Source organism: Myotis myotis, unplaced genomic scaffold (genome assembly GCF_014108235.1).
Source record: "Myotis myotis isolate mMyoMyo1 unplaced genomic scaffold, mMyoMyo1.p scaffold_m19_p_9, whole genome shotgun sequence".
In the NCBI taxonomy this organism is placed as follows: domain Eukaryota; kingdom Metazoa; phylum Chordata; class Mammalia; order Chiroptera; family Vespertilionidae; genus Myotis; species Myotis myotis.
The window spans coordinates 39,321,743-39,346,840 of NW_023416401.1; the positions used below are offsets into that span (position 1 = coordinate 39,321,743).

A 25,098-nucleotide genomic window follows, 5' to 3' on the forward strand; every position below is an offset into this window, starting at 1 on the left:
TTATAAACCTATTACATAATATTTAAATATCCAAATAGATAAATAATTAATAAATACCTGTGAACCCATCTAGAAGCAAAGCATTACTAATACATTTGAAACACTGTTCTTCCCAATTTCATTCTCTTCCTTTTCCTAGGGCTGTGGTCGGCAAACTACAGCTTGCGAGCCACATGTGGCTCTTTGGCCCCTTGAGTGTGGCTCTTCCTAAGCTTTAGGAGTACCCTAATTAAGTTAATAACAATGTACCTACCTATATAGTTTAAGTTTAAAAAATTTGGCTCTCAAAAGAAATTTCAATCGTTGTACTGTTGATACTTGGCTCTGTTGACTAATGAGTTTGCCGACCACTGGAACTAGGGTAACCACTATCTAGAAATAATTTATTCCAATGGATTTGTTTACATTTATGCTGTCTTAATTAAATTAATTAATTGATTAATTTTTTGTTGATCCTTACCTGAGTATATTTTTCCATTGATTTTTAGAGAGAGTGGAAGGGAAGGGGAGGCACAGAGAGAGAAACACTGATGTGAGACACATCAATTGGTTGCCTCCTGCATGTGCACCTACCAGGTCCAGGGAATAGCCTGTAACCGAGGTCTGTGCCCTTGACTGGAGTCAATCCCGGAAGCCTTCATTCCGAGGGTCGACGCTCTATCCACTGAACCAAACAGGCCAGGGCTATGCTATGTTTTTATATATCTGTAAACAGTATGTACTGCTTTATTTGCAACATTTTGTTTTGTATACATAAAAAATTCAGCATTGCAGTTGAAGGATTCATCCATGTTGAACATTCAATTTTAGGCATGCCATTGTATACCTAATACAGGTTTCCACTCTTTTCGTGAATGGACAATTATATTGCTTACTTTTGCTATTATGCAAAGTGATAATTTAGATGTTCTTGTTCCATGTTGAAGTGATTCATATAGTGAACTGCTTGTAATGAGAACTTCCGTACCCTCTTTTCAATCATCTTTTCTGCCTAGAAATTCAACATTTTACTTGCATAGATCAGTGCTTTGTGAATTTGAGCCGTTTTCATTGGCTCTTTTAACTTTTGGTTATTGAGCTTGACTAGCACGTTTTACTGTTATAAAATTTTCCAACAAAGAGACTTAAGCTATGTAAATTCTCTAAATTATTGCATTTAGGCCAGATGCCATTAAAACAGAGCAGATGGTCATTTGAGTACTAGTAGAATGAGTCAAAAGCTATCATCAGGTGGTTCATTTAATGGTGGCAGATGTTTTCATAAAGCTTAGCAAAGGGAAAGAGCATTAACTCTTGATGGTAACATGGTATTCTACAGGAAGGAGAAAAAGCATAATAGGTTTAGTTAGGGAATAAAGTTTTATGAAATGAAATTTTTAAGAAATAATTCTTGCCAGGGCAAAGGAGGTTTAGACTGGGAGGAAATAGTTTTAGATGAGAATAAATTGGATAGATGTAGTAACGGGAAACAAAAAAGCCACCAATGTGAGATATCAGTCAAATTTGGGCCTTGTTTATGTAATGCCCCTTCACCTGTTTTATGTTTTCTTTAAATATCAACTTTTTAAAAAAATTCAGTTAGTTGCATTCTCCTTAAAAACTTTTTAGTGCTCATATTGGTAGTGGAAGGAGGTGTTGCTTTGTTTACTTTTTCCAATTCGCATCACTAGTCTGTTTCACAGCTGTTCAGTAGCTTTGTTGATGTTTGAACTGTGGGAACTCAGAAAGGATTTGGATGTGCTTTTGTGTGCATTAATGGTTTTCCTGGAGTATTCTTTAAAACCCTGAATTGTAGAAGGGCCTTTTTTTTTAAACCAGCTATTATTGTGTATTTAAATGGTTTCTTTTAAAGAAAGCCTGCTTAAGATTATGCGCTCATGAATGTTATCATTGTACTTTGTGGAAAATTAAGGTAGAGATAAAGTATATAATTAGCTAAAAACTGGACTTTTTCTCCTTTTGGTCAGTGAGAGGTTGGGATACATTTTCCCTATGCTTTTTATCAACTAACTCTCGTTTGAAATGCTGCACAGATAGTTTAGAAAAAAACTCTAAGTGCATAGGGATACTGATTGTTTAGTGCATTTTACTTTTTGTAATGGCATAGAAGACCTATTTTACATCTTGTTCAGAAACTTAACCATTGTAGAGACATTTACTATTATGCTATTTGATATTATGTTTTTGTAGAGACATTTACTATTATGCTATTTGATATTATATTTTTGGTCATAGTGCTTTCCTGTAATAAGACAGATTAGACTCTAACTTCACATATGTGGCAATGAGAAGTGTATCTAAATAATGTATATATTTTCTTTTCATACATGTGGAATTGCTCAATTTGTGTAAGGCTTAAAAGAAATAAAAATTTCTAAGTAGCAGTTAATACCCTATTACTAAAGTAACTATTTAAAAGTTGTTTTCTATAAATATTTGTTTAGAGTCTCTCATGTTTTTGTTTGTTTTAGCTTTTACTTTAATTATATGCTTATACTACATATTAAATACCCCTACTCACCCAGCTGCTTCCTAGAATTAATACACACTCAGTGTAGAAAACTTGGAAAACTACAAAAAGTAATCCCATTAGTACATTTTAGGGATTATCTTTCTAGTTTTTATGTGCACATGAATTATATGTATTGTGATTTATTTACCAAAATGGTATACTGTATTTCTTTGCAAACTGCTTTATAAAATAATAATACAGTTTATGATGTCAGTAACATATCTTCTACAACATGGTTTAATAACTGAATTTCCTTTATGAATGACTATAGTTTACACGTAAGTAACCCCAGTTAAAAAATATATTTTATTGATTTCAGAGAGGAAGGGAGAGGGAGAGAGACACAGAAACATCAGTGATGAGAGAGAACCATTGACCAACTGCCTCCTGCATGCTCCACACTGGGGGTTGAGCACGCAACCCAGGCATGTGCCCTGGCCGGGAATCTAACCATGACCTCCTGGTTCATAGGTTTATGCTCAACCACTGAACCATACCAGTCAGGCAATAACTCCATATTTTTTACATCAGTTATGTTAAATTTTTGTTTCTATCTACTACAAACAATTTACTGTCTTTGGATATTATCTTTTGGTGTACTGGGTGACATCCAACCCACTGAACCACACTGGCCAGGGCTGTGTTTTCTTTTCAAAATTATGAAATTAATAATCCTATCTAATAATAGAGAAACATGGTAATTAACCATAACTTCAATACCCTTCCCATCGGCTAATCAGTGAGATATGCAAATTAACTGCCAACCAAGATGGTGGCCGGCAGCCAGGTAGCTGAAGCGAACAGGAGGCTTGCTTGCTCCAGTGAAGGAGGAAGCCAAGGTTCCCCGCCTGCCGCTGCTGGGCTCTGAGCTTGCACTCTAAGAAACAATGTTGCAATTATAGAAGCTAAACAAACCCAGATACCTCCTTTCAGCAGCCGAGGTCTCAGAGCTGGAGCCTAGCCTCTGAGCTAAAGCCGGCTCTCAGTTCCAGTGACAGCCATAGAAGGTAAATAAATCCCAGAATGAAAAAAAAATAATAAAAAAAGGAGGTTGGGAGCTTCAGTCACCTGCCAGCCTGAAAACGGCCCTCAGCCCCTCATCCAGGCTGGCCAGACACCCAAGCGGGATCCCCACCCTGATCCGGGACACCCTTCAGGGCAAACCAGCCGGCCCCCACCCATGCACCAGACCTCTATCCTATATAGTAAAAGGGTAATATGCAAACTAACCCTAACAGCAGAAGGACTGGGAATGACTGGTCACTATGACACACACTGACCACCAGGGGGCAGATGCTCAATGCAGGAGCTGCCCTCTGGTGGTCAGGGCGCTCTCACATGGGAGGAGCTCTGCTCAGCCACAAGCCAGGCTGCCTCCTCAGCAGCGCTAAGGATGTCCGACTGCAGTTTAGGCCTGCTCCCCGCTGGCAAGTGGACATCCCCCGAGGGTTGCCGGGCTGCCAGAGGGATGTCTGATTGCCATCTTAGGCCCAATCCCCCGGGGAGCAGGCCTAAGCCAGCAGGTGGTCATCCCCTGAGGGATCCCAGACTGCGAGAGGGCACAGGCCGGGCTGAGGGACCCCCACTCCCCCCCGAGTGCACAAATTTTTGTGCACCGGACCTCTAGTTCTATATAATAAAAGTCTAATATGCAAATCGACTGAACTGTGGAACGACTGGTGGAATGACCGGTCACTATGATGCACCCTGACCACCAGGGGGCAGATGCTCAGTGCAGGAGCTGTCCCCAGCCCACAGGTGCCAGGCCAGCCAAGGCAAGTGCCAGCGGGCGCCCCCCAGTTGCCCTGCCAGTTGCCCCACAGAGAGAGGTGACCAGCGGCGGTGGGGGGTGGGGCTGGCACTGCCCCCCAATTGCCCCTCCGGTCACCTCCAAAGTGAGTGTCAGCAGGGGCCCCCCGATCGCCCTGCTGATCACCCCACAGATCGGGCTTGATCGCCAGCCAGGCCTAAGGACTCTACCCATGCATGAATTTTATGCACTGGGCCTCTAGTATGCTTATAATAAAACTAAACAATTCAAAAGTATATAGAACAAAATATGAAAGTGCCCTCTCCTTCCCCATCTGTGCACCCTTAATCACTGTCAGCAATTTTGTAGTGGGCTTACAGATTTTTCTCTATTTATACACTTATGTATATGTGTGTTCACATGGGCATGCATGTGACTTCAAGGTTTTGTGCCATGCTTAGAAAAACTTTACTCAAAATTGTAAAATATGCTGTTCAACTTTTTTCTAGTACTTTATGGTTTTCTTTTTTCATATTTAATACTTTTAAAAAATGTTTTTATTGATTTTAGAGAGAGAGAAAGGGAGAGGATGAGAGAGAGAGAGAGAGAGAGAGAGAGAGAGAGAGAGAGAGAGAGAGAAAGAAACATCAGTGTGAAAGAGAAACATTGATTGGTTGCCTCCCACCAGAGATTTAACCCGCAACCTGGGTGAGCCTGGTTGGGAATCGAACCCATGACCTTTCAGTGCACAGGACGATTGATGTTCAACCAACTGTTACACACTGGCCAGAGCTCATATTTAATTCTTTAATTTATCTTTATTTTTGGTATGTTGTATTTAAGGAACTATAATTTAACAAAGATTATAACTTATTTTTAACTTTGTTTCAGTTATAATGGTTGCATAGCAAATTACTTCAGAACTTGGTTGTATGAAACAAGTTATATGCTCATGGCTTCCATGGGCTAGGGATTTAGATGTGGCTTTAAGGGGAATGGCTTGTTTCTGCTCCACAATGTCTAGGACCTCAGCTGGAAGTGTCAAATATTGGAGGGGCTGGCAGAGTCAGGCTTCTTAGGTATAGGGCATCCCTATACCTCTTTGTGGCCACTCCCTGTGGTCTCTCCTCTATGGCAGCTTCATAATAGCCAGACTTAGTATGACAGAGTTCCCAAGGCATGAGGTAAGGAGAAAGACAGACTGGACAAATAGCACTTGTGTTGTCTTTTATGACCTAGCCTCCAAAGTCGTATAGTGTCACTCCCACCACCTTTTATTGACCAAGGCAGTTGCAAATGTCTACCCAGGTCCAGTGTCTGTGGTGGGAAATAGACCTGTTTCTTGATGGTCCTGTGTTATTGTCATGTCAGAAGAGAACTTGGAATGGATGTAGATTGGTGTGGCCCTCTTTGGATTTTAGAATTTAACTTAAAAATACCTTTGTGTGAGCTAGAATAATTTATTAATTTTATAAACTTTTGCTATTTGTGTTGGGAGATAATAATTACAGGAGTAATTACAGATTTTTAAAAAATTAATATAAGGAATTGATTACATACTGATTTAATGCAAAATATAGCAAATTCTTAGTAACCCAGGGATGATTAGGCAGGTTATGGATTGTTTGGTACTTTTTAAAATCTTTATGTGATTAAAAAAACCAAAATAAATAATTTTCACTGTATTCAATTTATATACCCAATAAGGAAGAATAGATGAAAGTTGCATTCAGCCTTTTGATTTATATTCTAAAAGACTGAAGTGAATGCTGGTAGCCTTGAGTTATGTAGCTATAAATCTGGGATTTTTAATTTTAATGTGCATTCTGTTTAGACTAGAATATAATTTCTTTTGGGCCTATTGCTGATGATTTTCATGACAGAATTTTCATTCTAGCCATAGGATAGAATCCATCATTATCACTGATGAGAAGTGGTGGATGATCTGCTGGTATGTAGGACTATCTTGCATGGCAGTTATGTCCACTGTTGCTATTCTGGAGTGAAAACAGTGAAAGGAATGGAGAAGACAGGTATAGCCCCAGGGAAGCCATAAGCCTTGGGGAAAAACCTGATCGGATGATATAGTAAGAGAATGGCTATGGAGAAGGTAGCTAATTTGCTAAAATGAGGATAATCCACACATGAATAATTGAATATTCTCTATATGCAGTCTCTGGGAAATTGAGAAATTAAGTTCTTGATTTCTGTGTAAGTATTGTTGAATTTTCCTAGGATATATGCTTATTTTGATCACTAAATTATTTAAATGGATGATAGTACATTTAATAAATCTATATTAAGATGAAATTAAGTACAATGGGGCCTTGACTTACGAGTGTCCGGACTAACGAGTTTTTCGAGATACCAGCTGTCTCTCCACCGATGTTTTGCATTGAGTTGATAGAGTAATTTGAGTTAACGAGCTCCTTAACAAGCTCCTTAACAAGCTCGGTCTCTGAACGAATTAAACTCGTTAGTCAAGGCCCCACTGTACTGTATAATTCTTTTTTTTTAAAAAAATATATTTTATTGCCAAAACCGGTTTGGCTCAGTGGATGGAGCGTCGGCCTGCGGACTGAAGGGTCCCGGGTTCGATTCCGGTAAAGGGCATGTACCTTGGTTGCAGGCATATCCCCGGTGGGGGATGTGCAGGAGGCAGCTGATCGATGGTTCTCTCTCATCGATGTTTCTAGCTCTCTATCCCTCTCCCTTCCTCTCTGTAAAAAATCAATAAAATATATTAAAAAAAAAATATATATTTTATTGATTTTTTACAGAGAGGAGAGGAGAGGGATAGAGAGCTAGAAACATCGATGAGAGAGAACCATCAATTCAGCTGCCTCCTGCACAACCCCCACCGGGTATGTGCCCGCAACCAAGGTACATGCCCTTGACTGGAATCGAACCTGGGACCCCTGACTCCACAGGCCGACGCTCTATCCACTGAGCCATACTGGTTAGGGCTGTATAATTCTTTATAAATTAAGTTCAGTATAGTTCTTTATATTTTGCTTTAAAGCCTTTCAAAATGTATTTACCTGAATTATATCACTTTAGCTTCACAATGTCCCTTTCTATGTTGTCATAGTCTGCTTGAGCTGCCATAACAAACTATCATTGACTGGGTGGTTTAAACTACAGGAATTTATTTTTCATAGTTGGAAGTTCAAGATCAAGGTGTTGGCAAGATCAAGGTGTTGGTTCCCTGGTGACAACTCTCTTCCTCGCTTGCAGATAGCTGCCTTCTTAGTGTGGCGTCCTGTGGCAGATAGAGAGAGACCCCTGTTGTCTCTTTCTCTTCTTATGAGGGCACTAACCCCCGTCGTAGGGGCTTACCCTCATTACCTCATTTACCTTCCAAAGGCCTCACCTCCAAACATCCACTGCGGGGTAGGGCTTCAACATATGAATTTTTGGGGAACACATTCAGTCCATTGCATATGAAAGGAAGTATTTTCTTAATTTATAGATGAGAATATTGATCCCAGAGTAGTTTAAACTAATATTGAACATTACCTAGCTAGTACATTATAGAACTAGTCTTAAGTCACATACCCTTGTTTTACCACTTAATGCAACAGTTTAAATATTCAGGGTAGAAATAATTTTATGTTGTTATTTCCCAGCATGACTAAAATTTATCTTTAAGTCTCTGACTGTATTTCATATTTCTGTCAAACAAATAAAGCTTCTCCTGGTTCATTGAACATATTTTGTGTTTTTCTGAAATTTCTTCTTTTTTCCTTTGAAAGTCTACTCATCCACCATTTCTATGACACTCTTCTGATTTTTTTTATTTAGTTTTTTAGATGCATTTCTATCAGTGGAGCTTGCATTTTTTAAAATTAGCATGTGCTTATTTCGTTCTTCCCCTTTCTGTTTTAAAGGGAACTGTTTTTAAATATCTCTGACATTTCTATTTTCTCTTGAATGATTTCATTTGTACTTTTTTGTTTATTACCTACTACATCTCTTGTTTTGTAACCCATAACACGAAGTCCTAAATCTCTCTTGACTATTTCTTTCCACTTGCTGTATTATCACCCTGACTTAAACTATCATTATCTTGCCTAAACTACTGTATAAACTTCTTATGACTTGACTGCCTTTCTCTAGCCAGTTTTAGTTTCTTCCTTTCTTTTCTTCATACTACAGCAAGAGTGGTATTTGAAAGCAATAGAGGGCTTGGCTACAGTGGCAGTAAGGAAATAATTACTGAGTGAATCAGTAGGAACGGATGTCCTCCATCTTCTCTGTTCCTACAATCAAGTGTTTGTATAGAAGGAGACTGCAGAAGGATTGCTCACTAAACATTTGGTTTATGTCATGCTTTTTGAACTTCACTAGGTATTCCAATTTCCTTCTAGTGTTCATTCCTCCCTGACCCTCATTTTATTCTTAACTACCTCCACAGATTTATCTGACACAGATTTATCCTTATGTTTGACTCTTTATTTAGAATCTGGTTACCTTAATCATAGGGACTTTAAATCTATATATAGAAAATTAATTATATAGAGTTTTGTTTTCTTATCAGGAAATAGCAATAGTACAATGTTTTTGTAGAGTTTAGTGCTTTTGTACTCTAGTTCTTGCATATATAGCACATTCTTATTAGATTCCTAGAATATCTTTTACCTTTAAAGAACATATTGCTTCCTCCAAAGGGAACTAAAATAACTTCTTTCTTTTATTTAATTATGGAAAATTTCTAAACTTACAAAAATATAAAAATATAATGAACCTCCATGTTACATGTTGCCCAACTTCAACTTGAGCAATCCCCTCTGCCCCCTCCCAATTATTTTGAAAAATAATATTTTTTTATATATAAATATTTCAGTTGAAATAAATTTTTCAAGGGCCCCAAATAGCTGATAGAGAACCAGAATTGGAATCCAGGTGTGTGTCACTGTTACACAGACAGCACAGCCCTTGCTTATCTATATACTAGAGGCCCGATGCACAAAATTTGTGCATGGGGCTTGGCCCCACCGTGGCGGCGGCTGCCTCTGCCTTGGCCCCCACTGCTGCGGCTTCATCCAGAAGGTCATCCGGAATGACATCTGGAAAGACGTCTGGTCTAATTAGCATATTATGCTTTTATTATTATAGATATTTCCATCCGTGTCATTGACCCATTTACCATTAAACCCCTGGATGCTGCCACCATCATCTCCAGTGCAAAAGCTACAGGCGGTCGGGTTATCACAGTGGAAAATCACTACCTGGAAGGTGGCATTGGAGAAGCAGTATGTGCCGCTGTGTCTGGGGAGCCTGACATCCTTGTTCATCAGCTGGCAGTGTCAGGAGTCCCTGAAGTGGGAAACCTTGCGAATTGCTGGATATGTTTGGAATCAGTGTCAGACACATCATAGTAGCTGTGAAACACACTTTAATGAATTAAGATAGCTGTGTTCTTTAAAAGTCAGTCTGTTGAGTTTGGTTTAAAACAGTTAATCTTTATATTGCATTAATGCTAGATGTTATCAAACTATTGTTTATATTATTGCACATTTTTAAAACATTTAACACCTTTCTTTATTCCCAATTAGAAATTCAAGTTATCTACCTTTTGGTTAAACTGTGACTGTATACACAAATGCTACTCTCATTTTTGAATAATTGAAGTAGGTTATAACTTCATAAGTAACAGAATAGCAAACAAAACAGCTACGCCTAATACAAAATTTTCTGAGAAGGTTATAAATAAATGTTGGGAATCAAAATAGAGTTAATAGTTTCTTAAATATTTCTAATTTCCTTGTAAGAAAATGTGAATTTAATTTTAGACTTAAGTAGCCCAGGTTTTGAAGCAAATTTGAGCTTTCATGTAATGCATTTCTACCTGCAGCTTTCCAGACATTGTTTGACTGCAGTTAGTTGCCTTGGGATTTCCTCAGAAGCTTGATTTTATCTCTCCTCCGTAGTTTAGAGGCCATAGAGCAGCAGTGAAGGTTCTTATAATCATACTGCTTTCTTCTTTTTTTTTTTTTAAATATATTTTATTGATTTTTTACAGAGAGGAAGGGAGAGAGATAGAGAGCTAGAAACATCGATGAGAGAGAAACATCGATCAGCTGCCTCCTGCACATCCCCCACCAGGGATATGCCTGCAACCAAGGTACATGCCCTTGACCGGAATCGAACCCGGGACCCTTCAGTCCGCAGGCTGACGCTCCATCCACTGAGCCAAACCGGTTTTGGCCATACTGCTTTCTTAAAGAGATGAAAGCATAACTAGTTCTAGTCTGCATACTACACAGTTAGGTGAGGTTTCAAAAATGTTTCATTTTTTTTCAGTGACCAAACCAGATTACTAACTAGCTTATATTCATTTACTAAGATTATTAAAGTTAATGTAATAAAGAATCTTAAAACTTCAACTTTAAAAAAAAAGTCACCTAAGCGACTGTTCAACCGGTAGCTATGGCATGCACTGACCACCAGGGGCAGACGCTCAATGCACAGACATGGAAACATGGAACAGACTGATGAATCTCAGAGGGAAGGGAGAAAGGGGAAGGGCGGGAAGAGATTAACCAAAGATCTTATATGCATAGTAGAGGTCTGGTGCATGGATTCGTGCACCGGTGGGGTCCCTCGGCCTGGCCTGTGGGGATCGGGCCGAAACTGGCAGTCCGACCGACATCCCCCGAGGGGTCCCTGATTGCGAGAAGGCGCAGGCCAGGCCAAGGGACCTCACCAGTGCACTGGGCCTCTAGTAAGAATAATAGAACATTATTCCCAATTCTATTACTCTAAAATGTCAGTTATTTTCATTACTTTTTAGTGGTACCTTTTATTCTATTGTCTATCTCATCCATGCATGTGAACATTTTTAGTGAACATTTTCTATTACTCCTTATTCCTTAAGGAAAAAAAACACAACAAACTCAACTAGAGTATATTGTTATCCTTTAAACTGGGAAACTTGCTTGCTAATCATTTTCTGAAGTTTATTGTTTGTGGGGGAAAAGTCAATACCTAGATAAAAATTCTTAAGTAAGTTGATAGTTTGTTTCTATGATATCTTGAGGATAAAATTGTCTTTTCTTTTGGAGTAATTATTTACCTAGAGGATATGTTTAAATTTCTCAAAAGATTTCTGAGTGTTGAAGTCTGAAACATCTCCTTGGGGATAACAGATTCTTCTTTCTTTCTCTGGACTGAATCTAAGTTTCAGTTTGTGAATGATATCAAGGGAAGTGCTACTGACAAATGTTTTTACTAATGGAAAAAAGAAGGGATAGAAGCTATTTAGCCTATAATTTGTGCTGATTAAAATATTTGTAATATGTTATCTTGAAACTATATATGGTACATTTGAAATATTGTTTCCTACTTTCTTGAAATACTTGGTAAAATGATGTGTTCTTATTTTTCCTCTTAAGAAGTAATCTTCAAGTAAATAATACCTGTAATTAATGTAAGGATGTATCCTTGTTTTAATAGGCATTAAGCATGATGGGACCATGTGTGATACCTGCCGCCAGCAACCAATCATTGGCATTCGATGGAAGTGTGCAGAGTGTACAAATTATGATTTGTGCACAGTTTGTTATCATGGAGATAAGCATCACTTAAGGCATCGCTTCTATAGAATTACTACACCTGGAAGTGAGCGGTATGCGAAATAGTTTTTTCTTCAGTTGCAATTTTTTGTTTGTATTAAAATTTTATACTACTCAGCCTTAAAAATAGGATTAGGAAAGCTTCTAAGAGCTAGTTTAGTCAGGAGGTAGCAGATAGCAGGCTAGAAGTGTACCAGGCTTGCCTCTGTGAAGACGAAGCTCTAAGTGTTTTTCCAAGATAATCTAGGCTATTCTTTCTCTCAGTTAGAGACCTGGCACTACTCAGTATTTGGAAATGCAAGGGTAGCCCAAGAGAGACTGATTATGTTCTTCTTTACTTTTTTATTAACAAGCTGAAGTGTTTTATTATTATTATTATTATTATTATTTTTTATATATTTTATTGATTTTTTACAGAGAGGAAGGGAGAGGGATAGAGAGCTAGAAACATCGATGAGCGAGAAACATCGATCAGCTGCCTCCTGCACACCTCCTACTGGGATGTGCCCGCAACCGAGGTACATGCCCTTGACCGGAATCGAACCTGGGACCCTTCAGTCCGCAGGCCGACGCTCTATCCACTGAGCCAAACCGGTTTCGGCTATTATTATTATTTTGTTGATTGATTTTTAGAGAACATTGATTTGTTGTTCCTATTATTTATGCATTCATTGGTTGATTCTTTTTTTTTTAAATCTTTTTTTTAAAATATATTTTATTGATTTTCACAGAGAGGAAGGGAAAGGGATAGAGAGTCAGAAACATCGATGAGAGAGAAACATCGATCAGCCGCCTCCCGCATGTCTCGCACTGGGGATGTGCCCGCAACCAAGGTACATGCCCCCGACCGGAACCGAACCTGGGCCCCCCCAGTCCGCAGGCTGACGCTCCATCCACTGAGCCAAACCAGTTAGGGCTGGTTGATTCTTATATGTGCCCTAACAGGGGATTGAACCCCCAACCTTGGATGCTACGCTAACCAACTGAGCTACCCGTCTAGGGCTGATTAGTTTCTTCTTGCTATACCTTCTATTCTGTTAATTGCTACCTCTAGGGCTCATTGATTCAATCAAGAGGCATTTATTAAGACTTTGAGGCAGCTACTATGCTTGTGTAAATTTGAAGGTAAAGTACATGAAAGAGTTTTCATGTTAAGGGATTATTTGATCAACAGTGATTATCATGTGATGTTTTATACTCTATGTAGGGGTATGTACTGTCTTAGGAGTAAGAGAGAGGAGTGTTAATTGTGAATGGGCATAGAGTTTCAGGTAATTTAGTCTTATGTTGATATGGATAATGCATAGTAGCACGAATCTAGCCAGTCATAGGGAAGCAGCAGAAATAATAGAAAAATGGATTTATGTGACCTGGTTTCTCAGTTCAAATCATGGTCCTGCCATTTATTAACTCAGTAATTTGGAACAAGTTATTTATTTTTGTCTTTTGTTTACAATTTTTAAAAATTAGAGTATAATAAAGATATTCAAAAAATGAATAGAATAATGAGATGAAAGCAGAAAATCAAAAGGAAATAAACCCCAAATCTTTTTGGTTTTATGAATGAGAAGGATGCAGAATATGGGTATGGGTAGATGCTCGGAAAACCCACCTGGTCCAGATAATTGAGTTTAGAATCTTTTTCAAGTTCCACAGTCTTCTGTAGTTATGCAGAACTTTGGAGGGAGTTTAATGCAGGTCAAATCTAGGCCACGGATGTATTTTACTTGACATATACCATGTTCCAAAATTTTGAACAATTGTTAACCTTTTGAAATTGGGTGATTTCACACAAAAATCTAAGTTTATGAATTCTTAAAACATGCACACATTCACACACACTCTCACACTTATGTGCACACTCCCCCAGAAAACTAGCACCGAGCCTACGTTTGTTCGTGGCAGGAGTTTGCTGAAGCACAGGAAGCACCTGTACCCTGTAGACAAATCTGTGCTTGAGTTCACTAAAGTCCTTACCACTCCCTGTTGTCTTCCTAAATAAGCCTGAGGTCAAGTGCCACTTGCCATTTTTCATTTCTGTGGCGCTGTTTTTCTTAGGAACTCGTTTATATTATTTGCCTAACAGTTGTATTTGATTTAGTTTGCTATCTCTAATGCCGGGGTCCAACCCCAGCGGGTCCAGGGGTCCCCAAAGGCGTGGACGGAGTCGGTGAAGAAGGAATGACACGGAGACAGTGTTCAGTTGATCAGCAGGCTAGCCAGGATCTCCAGCCAAGTTCTGGTCTGGATCTCCAGAGAGGTTCTGCTTAGGATCTCCTGCCAGGGTCTGTCCAGGTTCTCCAGCCAGGTTCTGTAGCCATGTTCCCTCGCTAGGTTCTCCAGCCAGGTTCTGTAGCCATGTTCCCTCGCTAGGTTCTCCAGCCAGGTTCAGTCACCAGGTTCTAGTCAGGTTCTCTTGCCAATTTCTGTAGTCAGGTTCAGTCCAGGATCTTTTGCCATGTTCTCTCCAGCGAAGTTCTTCTGTCTCTAGGTTCTGTGTAGGTTCTGTCTTCTGTCTTCTGTGTGTAGGTTCTGCCTTCTGAGTTCTGTGTTCTGAGTTCTGTCTTCTTACATCTGTATTTATACCAGTTGATTCCAATCCTATCAATCTCTATTCCAAAGGTTAGGGCGTTTCTTATCTCCATTCCAGGGAGTAAAGATTATGTAGCTTAAGCATGATTGTTCGTAGTTAAAGTGATTAATTACCCGCCTGGCACTTAGTTGAAGGGTTTTATTCCCTCCCTAACTTCAGGGGAAAATCCCTACCTGGGGAAACAACCTTTCTCAGAGAGGAGACCTTGGTTAAAACACATAGTGCCAAGAAGGTGAGCAAACATATTAAGAACAGTATGCCATATATGCCAGGTCCCTTGAAACAGCAAGGATGGACCGGCTCCCGGCACTCTAAAGCAGTGAAGAGTATAGTGATACTTTGAAGTGGTTAGATTGGGTTCATATGTGGATTTCATTACTATTTAAAAAAACCTTTTATATTTTCAAAATAGCCTTTTATATACTGTTGTTAAAAAATAATGTTACCTATTTTTAAACAAGTTTGAAATCATTTTATTTTCAGGGTTCTATTAGAATCTCGCAGAAAATCTAAGAAGATTACAGCCAGAGGGATCTTTGCAGGTGCCAGAGTGGTACGAGGAGTAGACTGGCAATGGGAAGATCAGGATGGAGGAAATGGACGTAGGGGGAAGGTAAAACTTTTTTCTTATTTCATCATGTTATTCTAGAATATAGTATGTCAGGAGATTTTTATTTATTACTATAATTGAATTTTGTGGCACATTTTTTTCTATGCCAGGAGCAATTTTTTAAATCTTTTTTTTTTTTTAATGTGCCTCAGGCATGAAACAGCTCTGGCCACCGACACAGGCATCAAGCTAGGATGAACTAAGGACTGTACATCTGCTTTGCCCCTGACTGATAGAAGAATTTTTTAAACCTTAATTTCTCTTTTTTCTTGAAAGAAAAAAGGTTGTTCCTGCTCCATTGTAAATATTGGTATGTCTTGAGAAAGTTGTTGGGTAGATTTTACCTTTCTACTTTTAGGCTTCAATATTGCCACTTTTTGCCCAGAATGCCTTTCTAAACAATCTGTTTGGGTCAGTCCTCCCTGAGCTTTACCTAATACTCTTAACTTTCTCGCTATTACAATTTCACTTGTTTAGTATATTCTATTCTTTCAAAGACCTGAGTCTAGGGCAGTGATGGCGAACCTTTTGAGCTCGGCGTGTCAGCATTTTGAAAATCCCTAACTTAACTCTGGTCCCGTGCCACATATAGAAATTTTCGGATATTTGCAACCATAGTAAAACAAAGAGTTATATTTTTTAAATTTTTTTTAATGTATTTTATTGATTTTCCACAGAGAGGAAGGGAGAAGGATATAGAGTCAGAAACATCGATGAGAGAGAAACATCGATCAGCCGCCTCCTGCACATCTCCTACTGGGGATATGCCCGCAACCCAGGTACATGCCCTTGACCGGAATCGAACCTGGGACCCCTCAGTCCACAGGCCAACGCTCCATCCACTGAGCCAAACCGGCTTCGGCAAGACTTATATTTTTGATATTTATTTTATATACTTAAATGCCATGTAACAAAGAAAAATCAACCAATGAGTTTGCGTGTCACCTCTGACACGCATGTGTCATAGGTTCGCCATCACTGGTCTAGGGGATAATAAGCAGCTACTTTTTTACCTAGTCCACTTAACTCTTGTTACTCTTCTCAGGTAGTGTGTAGAGCTATTTAGGTCAATTTTAGCACTTATTCTGAAGGGAATTGTGTAGAGCCTGTTTCACTGGGGTGGGATAGCCAGAGATACTAGGCTAAATGGGTTGTTGGATTTATTTATTTCGGATTTTATGTTGCTTTTGCTAATCATTCATTGATTCAGTCAAAAAATTTGTGTTGAATTATGTATACTCTGTGTTATCCTAAGTGCTAGATGCACTGAAATAAATAACATTTCACATTTGAGACTTTTTATCATTGAGGAATGATTATTTTTTTTACTTTAAATAATGTTTTTATTTTTCAGTTACAGTAGACATGCATTATATTAGTTTCAAGTGTATATGCCAGTAATTAGACATTATATAACTTACTAAGTGATTACCACAATTAATCTAGTACCTGTCTAACACCATACATAGTTATTACAATATTATTGACTGTATTCCCTATGTTGTACTTTACATCCCCATGACTATTCTTTAACTGCCAATTTGTACTTCTTAATCCCTTCACCTTTTCCATTCATTTCCCCAGCCCTCTCCCATCAGACAACCATCAAAATGTTCTGTCTATGAGTCTTTCTGTTCTGCTTGTTCATTTATTTTTCTCTTTAGATTCTAAGTCTGAGTGAAATCATATGGCATTTGTCTTCCTCTGTCTGACTTATTTCACTTAGCACAATATCCTATAGATACAGCCATATTGTTGCAGATGGCAAGATTTCATTCTTTTTTATGACTGAGTCATATTCCATTGTATATATGCAGTATTTCCACTTTATCCATTCATCTTAGCCTGCTTCCATATCTTGGCTATCTACACTAATAAAAGAGAAACATGGTAATTGGCGTACGACCGCTACCCTTTTCATTGGCTAATCAGCGAGATATGCAAATTAACTGTCAGCCAAGATGGCGGCCGGCAGCTAGGCAGCTTGAAACTAACATGAGGCTTGCTTGCCTCAGTGACGGAGGATCGTTGGAGGAAACCAACATTCCCCGCCTGCGGCTGCAGGCCTCTGAGCGGGCAGTTTAAGAAACATTGTAACAAATACCACCAGACTTCAGCCAGCAGATTCGCAACATTGTAAGCAAAGGCCAGAAACCTACTTTCAGCCGCCGAGGCCTAAGAGCTGGAGCCAAGCCTCAAGGTAAAGCTGGCTCAGAATAAAAAAGAAAAAAGAAAAAAAGGAGCGGTTGGGAACTTCAGTCACTCCCAGCCTGAAAACAGCCCTCAGCCCCTCACCCAGACTGGCCAGGCACCCCAGTGGGGACCCCCACCCTGATCCAGGACACCCTTCAGGGCAAACCAGCCGACCCCACCCATGCACCAGGCCTCTACCCTATATAGTAAAAAGGTAATATGCCTCCTGGCACCGGGATCAGCGTGACAGGGGCAGCGCCCAAACCCCCTGATTGCCCTGTGGCTCTGTGTGTGACAGGGGGCGGGGCCCCAACCCCCTGAGCAGCCCTGCTCTGTGCCTGATAGGGGGGAACTCCCCAACCACCCCCCCCCCCCCCACGGGCCCTGCTCTGTGTGTGATGGGGTAGAGCCATAACCTCCCCATCGGCCCTGCCCTGAGTGTGAGAGTGGCGGTGCCCCAACCCCCTGATCAGCCCTGCTCTGTGGGTGATAGAGGGCAGTGCCCCAACCCCCTGATGGGCCCTGCTCTGTGTGTGACGGGGGCAGCGCCCCAACCCCCTGATTGGCCCTGCTCTGTGCGTGACGGGGTGGCGCCGCAACCTCCCCATCGACCCTGCCTTGAGTGTGACGGGACGGTGCCCCAACCCCCCAATTGGCCCTACCCTGAGCGTGACTGAGGGTGGCATCACAGCCTCCCAATCTGCCCTGCTCTGTGCATGATGGGGCGGCGCCCCAACTCCCCAATCGGCCCTGCTCTGAGCCCGACCAGGGGCTGCACCTAGGGATTGGGCCTGCCCTCTGCCACCCGGGAGCAGGCCTAAGCCAGCAGGTCGTTATCTCCCGAGGGGTCCCAGACTGCGAGAGGGCACAGGCCGGGCTGAGGGACCTCCCCCTCCCCCCTGAGTGCACAAATTTTTGTGCACCGGGCCTCTAGTTATAGATAATGCTGCAATGATATAGGTGCATATGTCTTTTTGATTTAGTTTTTTTAAAAAAAAAAATTCCCAGAATTGGAATTGCTGGTTCCTTCTTTGTCTTGTGTTATATAGCTTTTGTTTTAAAGTCTATTTTGTTGGTATAATATTGCTATTTTAGCCTTTTTTTGTTTTCATTTTCATAAAATACCTTTTTCTGTACCTTTATTTTCAGTCTGTGTGTATCTTTCAATCTGAAGGGAATCTCATGTAGACAATATATGTAAGGGTCTTGTTTTGTTATCCATTTAGCCATTACATGTCTTTTGATTGGAGCATTTAATACAGTTGCATTTAAAATAATTGGTGATAGATATGTATTTATTGTCAATTTATTATCCATGTTTTAGACCTTTTTCTTCTTAAAGATCCTTTAACAATTAGTGTATTACTGGTATGGTGGTGTCATCACTCCTTCAGCTTTTTTTTGTTTGGGGAGCTCTTTATATGTCCTTTTATTCTAAATGATAGCTTTGCTGGGTAGAGTAATCTTGGTTATAGGTCCTTGCTTTTTATTACTTTGAATATTTCTTGCTACTATCTTCTGGCCTGCAAAGTTTCTGTTGAGAAATCAGCTGACAATCTGATGGGAGCTCCCTTGTAGGTAACTAACTGCTTTTCTCTTGCAGTTTTTCAGATTCTGTCTTTTTCTTTGATTTTTGGCATTTTAATTATGATGTGCCTTGGTGTGGCCCTCTTTGAGTTCATCTTGTTTGGAACACTCTGTGCTTCTTGGACTTGTATGTCTATTTCCTTCACCAGATTAGGGAAGTTTTCTGTCATTATCACTGTTGATTCCCTGTAATGTATTCTTCATTACAGTTAGGTCTTCATTTCTTACTGTTTCTTTTTGTTTTCTAGTTCCGTTTTTATGCTTCTTATCTTTGTTGAAGTTCTCAGTAAGTTCATCTTCTCTTTCCCTAAGTTTATTGAACATCTTTATAACCAGTGTTTTGAACTTTGCATCTGGTAGATTGCTTGTTTTCATTTTATTTATTTATTTTTCTGGGATTTTTTTCTGTTCTTTCATTTGGATATATATTTTTTTGCCCCCCCCCCCCCCCCCCCCCATTTTGGCAGCCTTCCTCTGTTTGTTTCTATGTATTAGGTAGAGCTGCTACGTTTCCTGGACTTTGCATTGTGGCATTAATTAATAGTGTCCTACAGGGTCCAGTGGCACAGCTTCCCCGATCACCTGAGCCGGTCACTCCAGGAGAGCTTCCCAGCTCCCCAGAGTGGGCAGTGTACATCTTTTTGTTGTAGTTGAGCTTTGATTGCTATTGACACCTCAGTGGGAGGAATTTACCTCCAGATCAGTTAGCTGTGAGGACTGGCTACCACCACCATGGAGGATCAGCTGTGCAGGCTCTGACACCATGGAACAGGACTTACTTCAGCTGGGCTCTGATGCCTTCTGAGCCTGCTCCTTGAGTGTGTTGCTCATGAAGGCAGTTGGGTGGTGCTTTGATGTGTTCTGAAGCTGTCCACCAAGTGTGCTGACTCTGGGGCCTCCAGGGAGGAGCTGGCCAAGTTTGGGGCCACCTGGCATGAGCTACAAAGCAATCTGAAGATGGCTGCTATTTGTGCTGGGCTTGGAGGTGCCTAAGAGAGGCCAGCCTGTGAACCAAGGACTGGGCCACTAAGTGAGAGTTATGACACATATCAAGGCCAGATGCACTTATTTGAGAGATTTTAGAAAAGTCCGAAGCATGAGCCAAGAGAGGCCATTTGTATGGAAAAGCCACTGGATATGCATAGATGGGCTGCAGTTGGGTGGGGCAAGGTCTCAGGGAATAACCAGGGTGGGTTTAACAGTGTTAGCCTTGTTGATGAAGACTCAGATATGGCATTATCTGCCAGCTCTTTGGGAGGAGGGCTCAGAAAAGGAACAATGACCTCTGCCAGCACTTCTATCTGGAAAAAAGTTGTTCCTTCAGCTCTTGTCCAAATGCCAGGCAATTAGTTCCTCCTCATAGGTTCCTGCGCCATTTGAGCTGCTGTCCCAGCACTGTAGCTCAGAGCAAGTAAATCTGTTCTCCTGTGGGCCCCTTCAAGAGGAACACTTGGGACTTAAGCCGTTGTCTGTCTCACTCAGCCACAATCCCTGTTGGATTTACAGCCAGAGATTATGAAGACTTCTCTTCATGGTTTGGAACCCTGGGCTGTGTGGCCTGGTGTGGGGCTGCAGCCCAGATATTCCTTCTGATTTTTATCTGACACACATGGGTGTGGGACCACCCCCTTCCACATCTCCACCCCTCCTAACAGTCTTTTTTTCCCTTCTGCCAGTCTCTGTGTGGTTGTGGAAGGAATAAAGTAAAAAAAAGTCAGACAATAAAAACTACACTTGCCCTGACCGGATGGCTCAGTTGATTGGAGCGTCATCCTGTACACCAAAGTGTTGTGGGTTCGATTCCTGATCAGGGCACATACCTAGGTTTTGGGTTTGATCCCCAGTCAGGGCACATGCGAGAGGCAACCCATCAATGTTTTTTTCTTACACCATAGTGACAGAATTTAACTTGAAAAAATCCATTTGGCACCACTGTATACAAAAGAGGCTTTTCAGTTCCTGTGATTTCTTCAGATGACACAGACTTTAAAATTTTTTTCTCTACAACAGCACCATAAAATACATAGCTTACAAAATGATTTATTTGGTACAGTGTAAAAATGAAAGGGTCATTATATGTCATATTTGAAATAATCTGTTTTTCAGGTAATTCCTTAAACATGCTAGCATTCTAAGTAACTATGAAGGATGGCTGATTGTAAGCGTCAACATGGAGAACAGTAATAAGTGAACATGTACTATTTCCCATTCTTAGCTGTAGACTGGTTTACTTTGAGAATACCCACATTTAGTGCTCATTGTGTATCATTTTTGTGTAGTTGATTCTTGGCCCTTAAGCTGTAGTAAACCAGTAAGTTTTGAAAGTAATAAGTTTATGAATTAGACTCTGGTGCCATGTTGGGCCTTGAGATTGTGTCTGGATTTCCATGGTAGATACACATGATGTTTTAGCTTAGATGGCCTGCTTTTTGAGGCAACTGAAGGAACTTCTAGGAAACAAAATCACTCAAGTCTCCTTGAACATTGCCATTGAGCCTCATGCTTATCATATTTTAGCTGACCAGAGAGCAGATTAATCTTGAATCATTCTGTATATTTGGTCAAAGATTTTGAATTTTTGTATTAAATAGTGAGTTTAAAAGAAAACACTCTTCTTAAAATGAACCTTTAAGAGTAAAGATTTAAAATTTTGTATTTTCTGAAAATCTATTATAATCAATAAGCCTTTCAATTTAAAATTTCTGTAGTGGTTTTAGAAATTACCTTATAATTCTGGAAAAATACCTCATTATAATTCAATTATGTGTTAGAAGTGACATATATTTGGCAATTAAGTATTATTCATATCTTGTTATACAGAATAATAACATAATTTTTGAGATTTAAATATAATTAAAAGAACCAACCTCTTCTATCTCCCTTTAAAAAATAATTTTCTCAAAAAATTCTCTTATAGGTAACAGAAATCCAAGACTGGAGTGCATCAAGCCCACATAGCGCAGCATATGTTCTCTGGGATAATGGTGCTAAGAACCTTTACAGAGTTGGTTTTGAGGGCATGGTAAGTCGTAAGAACCACAAAAGAAAATATTGGATGGATGAAAGAAGGGAAATAATTGTATTTTTGAATTTTTTCTTTTTTTAAAGATTTTTTATTTTGCATCCTTTTTTCTTTATTTTTTTAAATTTTAATTTAATTTTATTGTTTAAAGTATTACAAATAGTAGTACATATGTCTCTTTTTTTTCTCCCCATTGACCTTCCCCTGGCCTCCTCACCCTCCGGCACATGCCCTCACCCCACCCCCACAGTGTCTTGTGTCCATTGGTTATGCTTATATGCATGCATACAAGTCCTTTGGTTGATCTCTTACCCCCCCCCCCCCCAACACTCCCCAGTCTTCCCGCTGTACTTTGACAGTCTGTTCGATGCTTCTCTGCCTCTGTATCTGTCTTTTTGTTCATCAGGTTATAATGTTCTTTATTATCCATAAATGAGTGAGTTCATGTGGTATTTTTCTTTCACTGCCTGGCTTATTTCATTAACATAATGCTCTCCAGTTCCATCCATGCTGCTGCAAATCGTAAGAATTCATTTTTTATAGCAGTGTAGTATTCCATTGTGTAGATGTACCATAGTATTCTTATCCACTCATCTGCTGATAGGCATTTAGGCTGTTTCCAAATCTTAGCTATAGTAAATTGTGCTGCTGTGAACATAGGGGTACATATATCCTTTCTGGTTGGTGTTTCTGTTTTCTTGGATATATTCCTAGAAGTGGTATTATCTGGGTCAAATGGCAGTTCCATTTTTAAATTTTTGAGAAAACACCATGCTGTTTTCCACAATGGCTGCACCAGTCTGCATTCCCACCAGCAGTGAAGGAGGATTCCTTTTTCTCTGCATCCTCTATAGCACTTATCATTTGTTGATGATAGCCATTCTGATAGGTGTGAGGTGGTACCTTGTTGTTTTGATTTGCATCTCTCAGATGATTAGTAACTTTGAGCATGTTTTCATGTGTCTCTTGGCTTTTTGAATGTCCTCTTTTGAAGTGTCTGTTTAGATTATTTGCCCATTTTGTGATTGGATTGTTTATCTTCCTTTTGTTAAGTTGTATGAGTTCCCTGTAAATGTTGGAGATTAAACCCTTATCGGAGATAATATTGGCAAATATGTTCTCCCATGCAGTGGGCTTTCTTGTTTTGTTGATGGTTTCTTTTGCTGTGCAGAAGCCTTTTATTTTGATGTAGTCCCATTTGTTTATTTTCCCCTTAGTCTCTCTTGCCCTAGGATCTGTGTCTGTAAAGATATTGCTAAGACATTTTGCAGCCTTGGAGTCTTGTAGGATTTTTATGGTTTCCCGTCTTACATTCAAGTCCTTTAGCCATTTTGAGTTTGTTTTTGTGTATGGTATAAGTTGTGATCTAGTTTCATTTTTTTTTGCATGTATCTGACCAAATTTCCCAGCACCATTTATTAAAGAGGCTGTTTTGGCCCCATTGTATGCTCTTTCCTCCTTTGTCAAATATTAATTGAGTATAATGGCTTGAGTCAATTTCTGGATCGTCTATTCTGTTCCATTGGTCTATATGTCTGTTCTTGTGCCATTACCAGGCAGTTTTGAGAACTGTGGCTTGGTATTATAGTTTGGTGTCTGGTATTGTGATCCCTCCAACTTTGTTCTTCTTTCTCAGGACAGCTGTGGCTATTTGGGGTCTTTTTTTATTCCAGATGAATTTTTGGAGAGTTTGTTCTAGATCTTTGAAATATGCCATTGGTATTTTAATAGGTATTGCATTGAATCTATAGATTGCTTTAGGTATTATGGACATTTTAATGATGTTGATTCTACCAATCCATGAACATGGAATGTTCTTCCATTTGTTTATGTCTTCTTCTATCTCTTTTTTTAATGTCCTATAGTTTTCCGAATACAGGTCTTTTACATCCTTATTTAAGTTTATTCATAGGTATCTTAATTTTTTGGTGCAATGGTAAATGGGATTGTTTTTTTCATTTCTCTTTCTGTGGGGTCATTATTGGTGTATAAAAAGGCCATAGATTTCTGGGTGTTAATTTTGTATCCTGCTACATTGCCAAATTCATTTATTAGGTCTAGTAGTTTTTTGATGGAGTCTTTGGGGTTTTCTGTGTATAGCATCATGTCATCTGCAAATAAGGACAGTTTTATGTCTTCTTTTCTAGTTTGGATGCCTTTTTTTTTTTTTTTAATATATTTTATTGATTTTTTACAGAGAGGAAGGGAGAGGGATAGAGAGTTAGAAACATCGATGGGAGAGAAACATCAATTAGCTGCCTCCTGCACACCTCCCACTGGGGATGTGCCCGCAACCAAGGTACATGGCCTTGACTGGAATCGAACCTGGGACCCTTCATTCCGCAGGCCGACGCTCCATCCACTGAGCCAAACCGGTTAGGGCCAATTTGGAGCCTTTTGTTTCTTCTTCTTGTCTGATCGCTATGGCTAGTACTTCTATTACTATGTCGAACAGGAGTGGTGAAAGTGGGCATCCTTGTCTTGTTCCTGTTCTTAGGGGAAATGGGTTTAGTTTTTGCCCAGTGAGTATGATGTTGGCTGTAGGTTTATCATATAAGGCTTTTATTATGTTGAGGTATGATCCCTCTATTCCCACTTTGCTGAGAGTTTTTATCCAGAAAGGGTATTGGATTTTGTCAAATGCTTTTTCTACATCAATTGATATGATTATGTGATTTTTGTCTCTCAGTTTGTTTATGTGATGTATCACATTTATTGATTTGCGGATATTGTACCATCCTTGCATCCCTGGAATAAATCTCACTTGGTCATGGTGTATGATCTTTCTAATGTACTGCTGAATCCGATTTGCTAGGATTTTGTTGAGGATTTTAGCATCTATGTTCATCAAGGATATTGGCCTGTAGTTCTCTTTTTTTTGTGGTGTCTTTATCTGGTTTTGGGATTAGGGTAATGCTGGCTTCATAGAAAGAGCTTGGAAGTGTGCCTTCCTCTTGAATTTTTTGGAATAGTCTGAAGAGGATAGGTTTTAGTTCTTTGAATGCTTGGTAGAACTCTGCTGCAAAGCCGTCCAGACCAGGGCTTTTGTTTGGTGGAAGATTTTTGATCGCTGTTTCAATTTCTTCGGTAGTTATTGGCCTATTCAGGTTTTTTGATTCTTCTTGGTTGAGTTTTGGAAGTTTGTATTTTTCTAAAAATATGTCCATTTCATCTAGGTTGTCCTTTTTGTTGGAATAGAGTTGTTCATAGTATTTTTTCATAATCATTTGTATTTCTGTGGGATTGGTTGTTAT

At 39.7% G+C, this 25,098-nt stretch overlaps 1 protein-coding gene across 3 annotated transcripts in view; it reads left to right on the top strand.

The window, feature by feature from the left end:
- The window catches only part of MIB1 (mindbomb E3 ubiquitin protein ligase 1), a 165,003-nt gene that overhangs the window by 16,038 nt on the left and 123,867 nt on the right, over positions 1-25,098 (top strand). For 2 of the 3 annotated variants that reach the window (XM_036321330.1, XM_036321329.1), the window contains exons 2-4: positions 11,721-11,892; positions 14,916-15,045; positions 21,740-21,844. In XM_036321330.1, the coding sequence (XP_036177223.1) occupies positions 11,721-11,892; positions 14,916-15,045; positions 21,740-21,844 (407 nt within the window). Of the gene's footprint in view, positions 1-9,401; positions 9,518-11,720; positions 11,893-14,915; positions 15,046-21,739; positions 21,845-25,098 lie in introns of those variants that run through there. The other variant, XM_036321331.1, reaches the window with a different exon arrangement.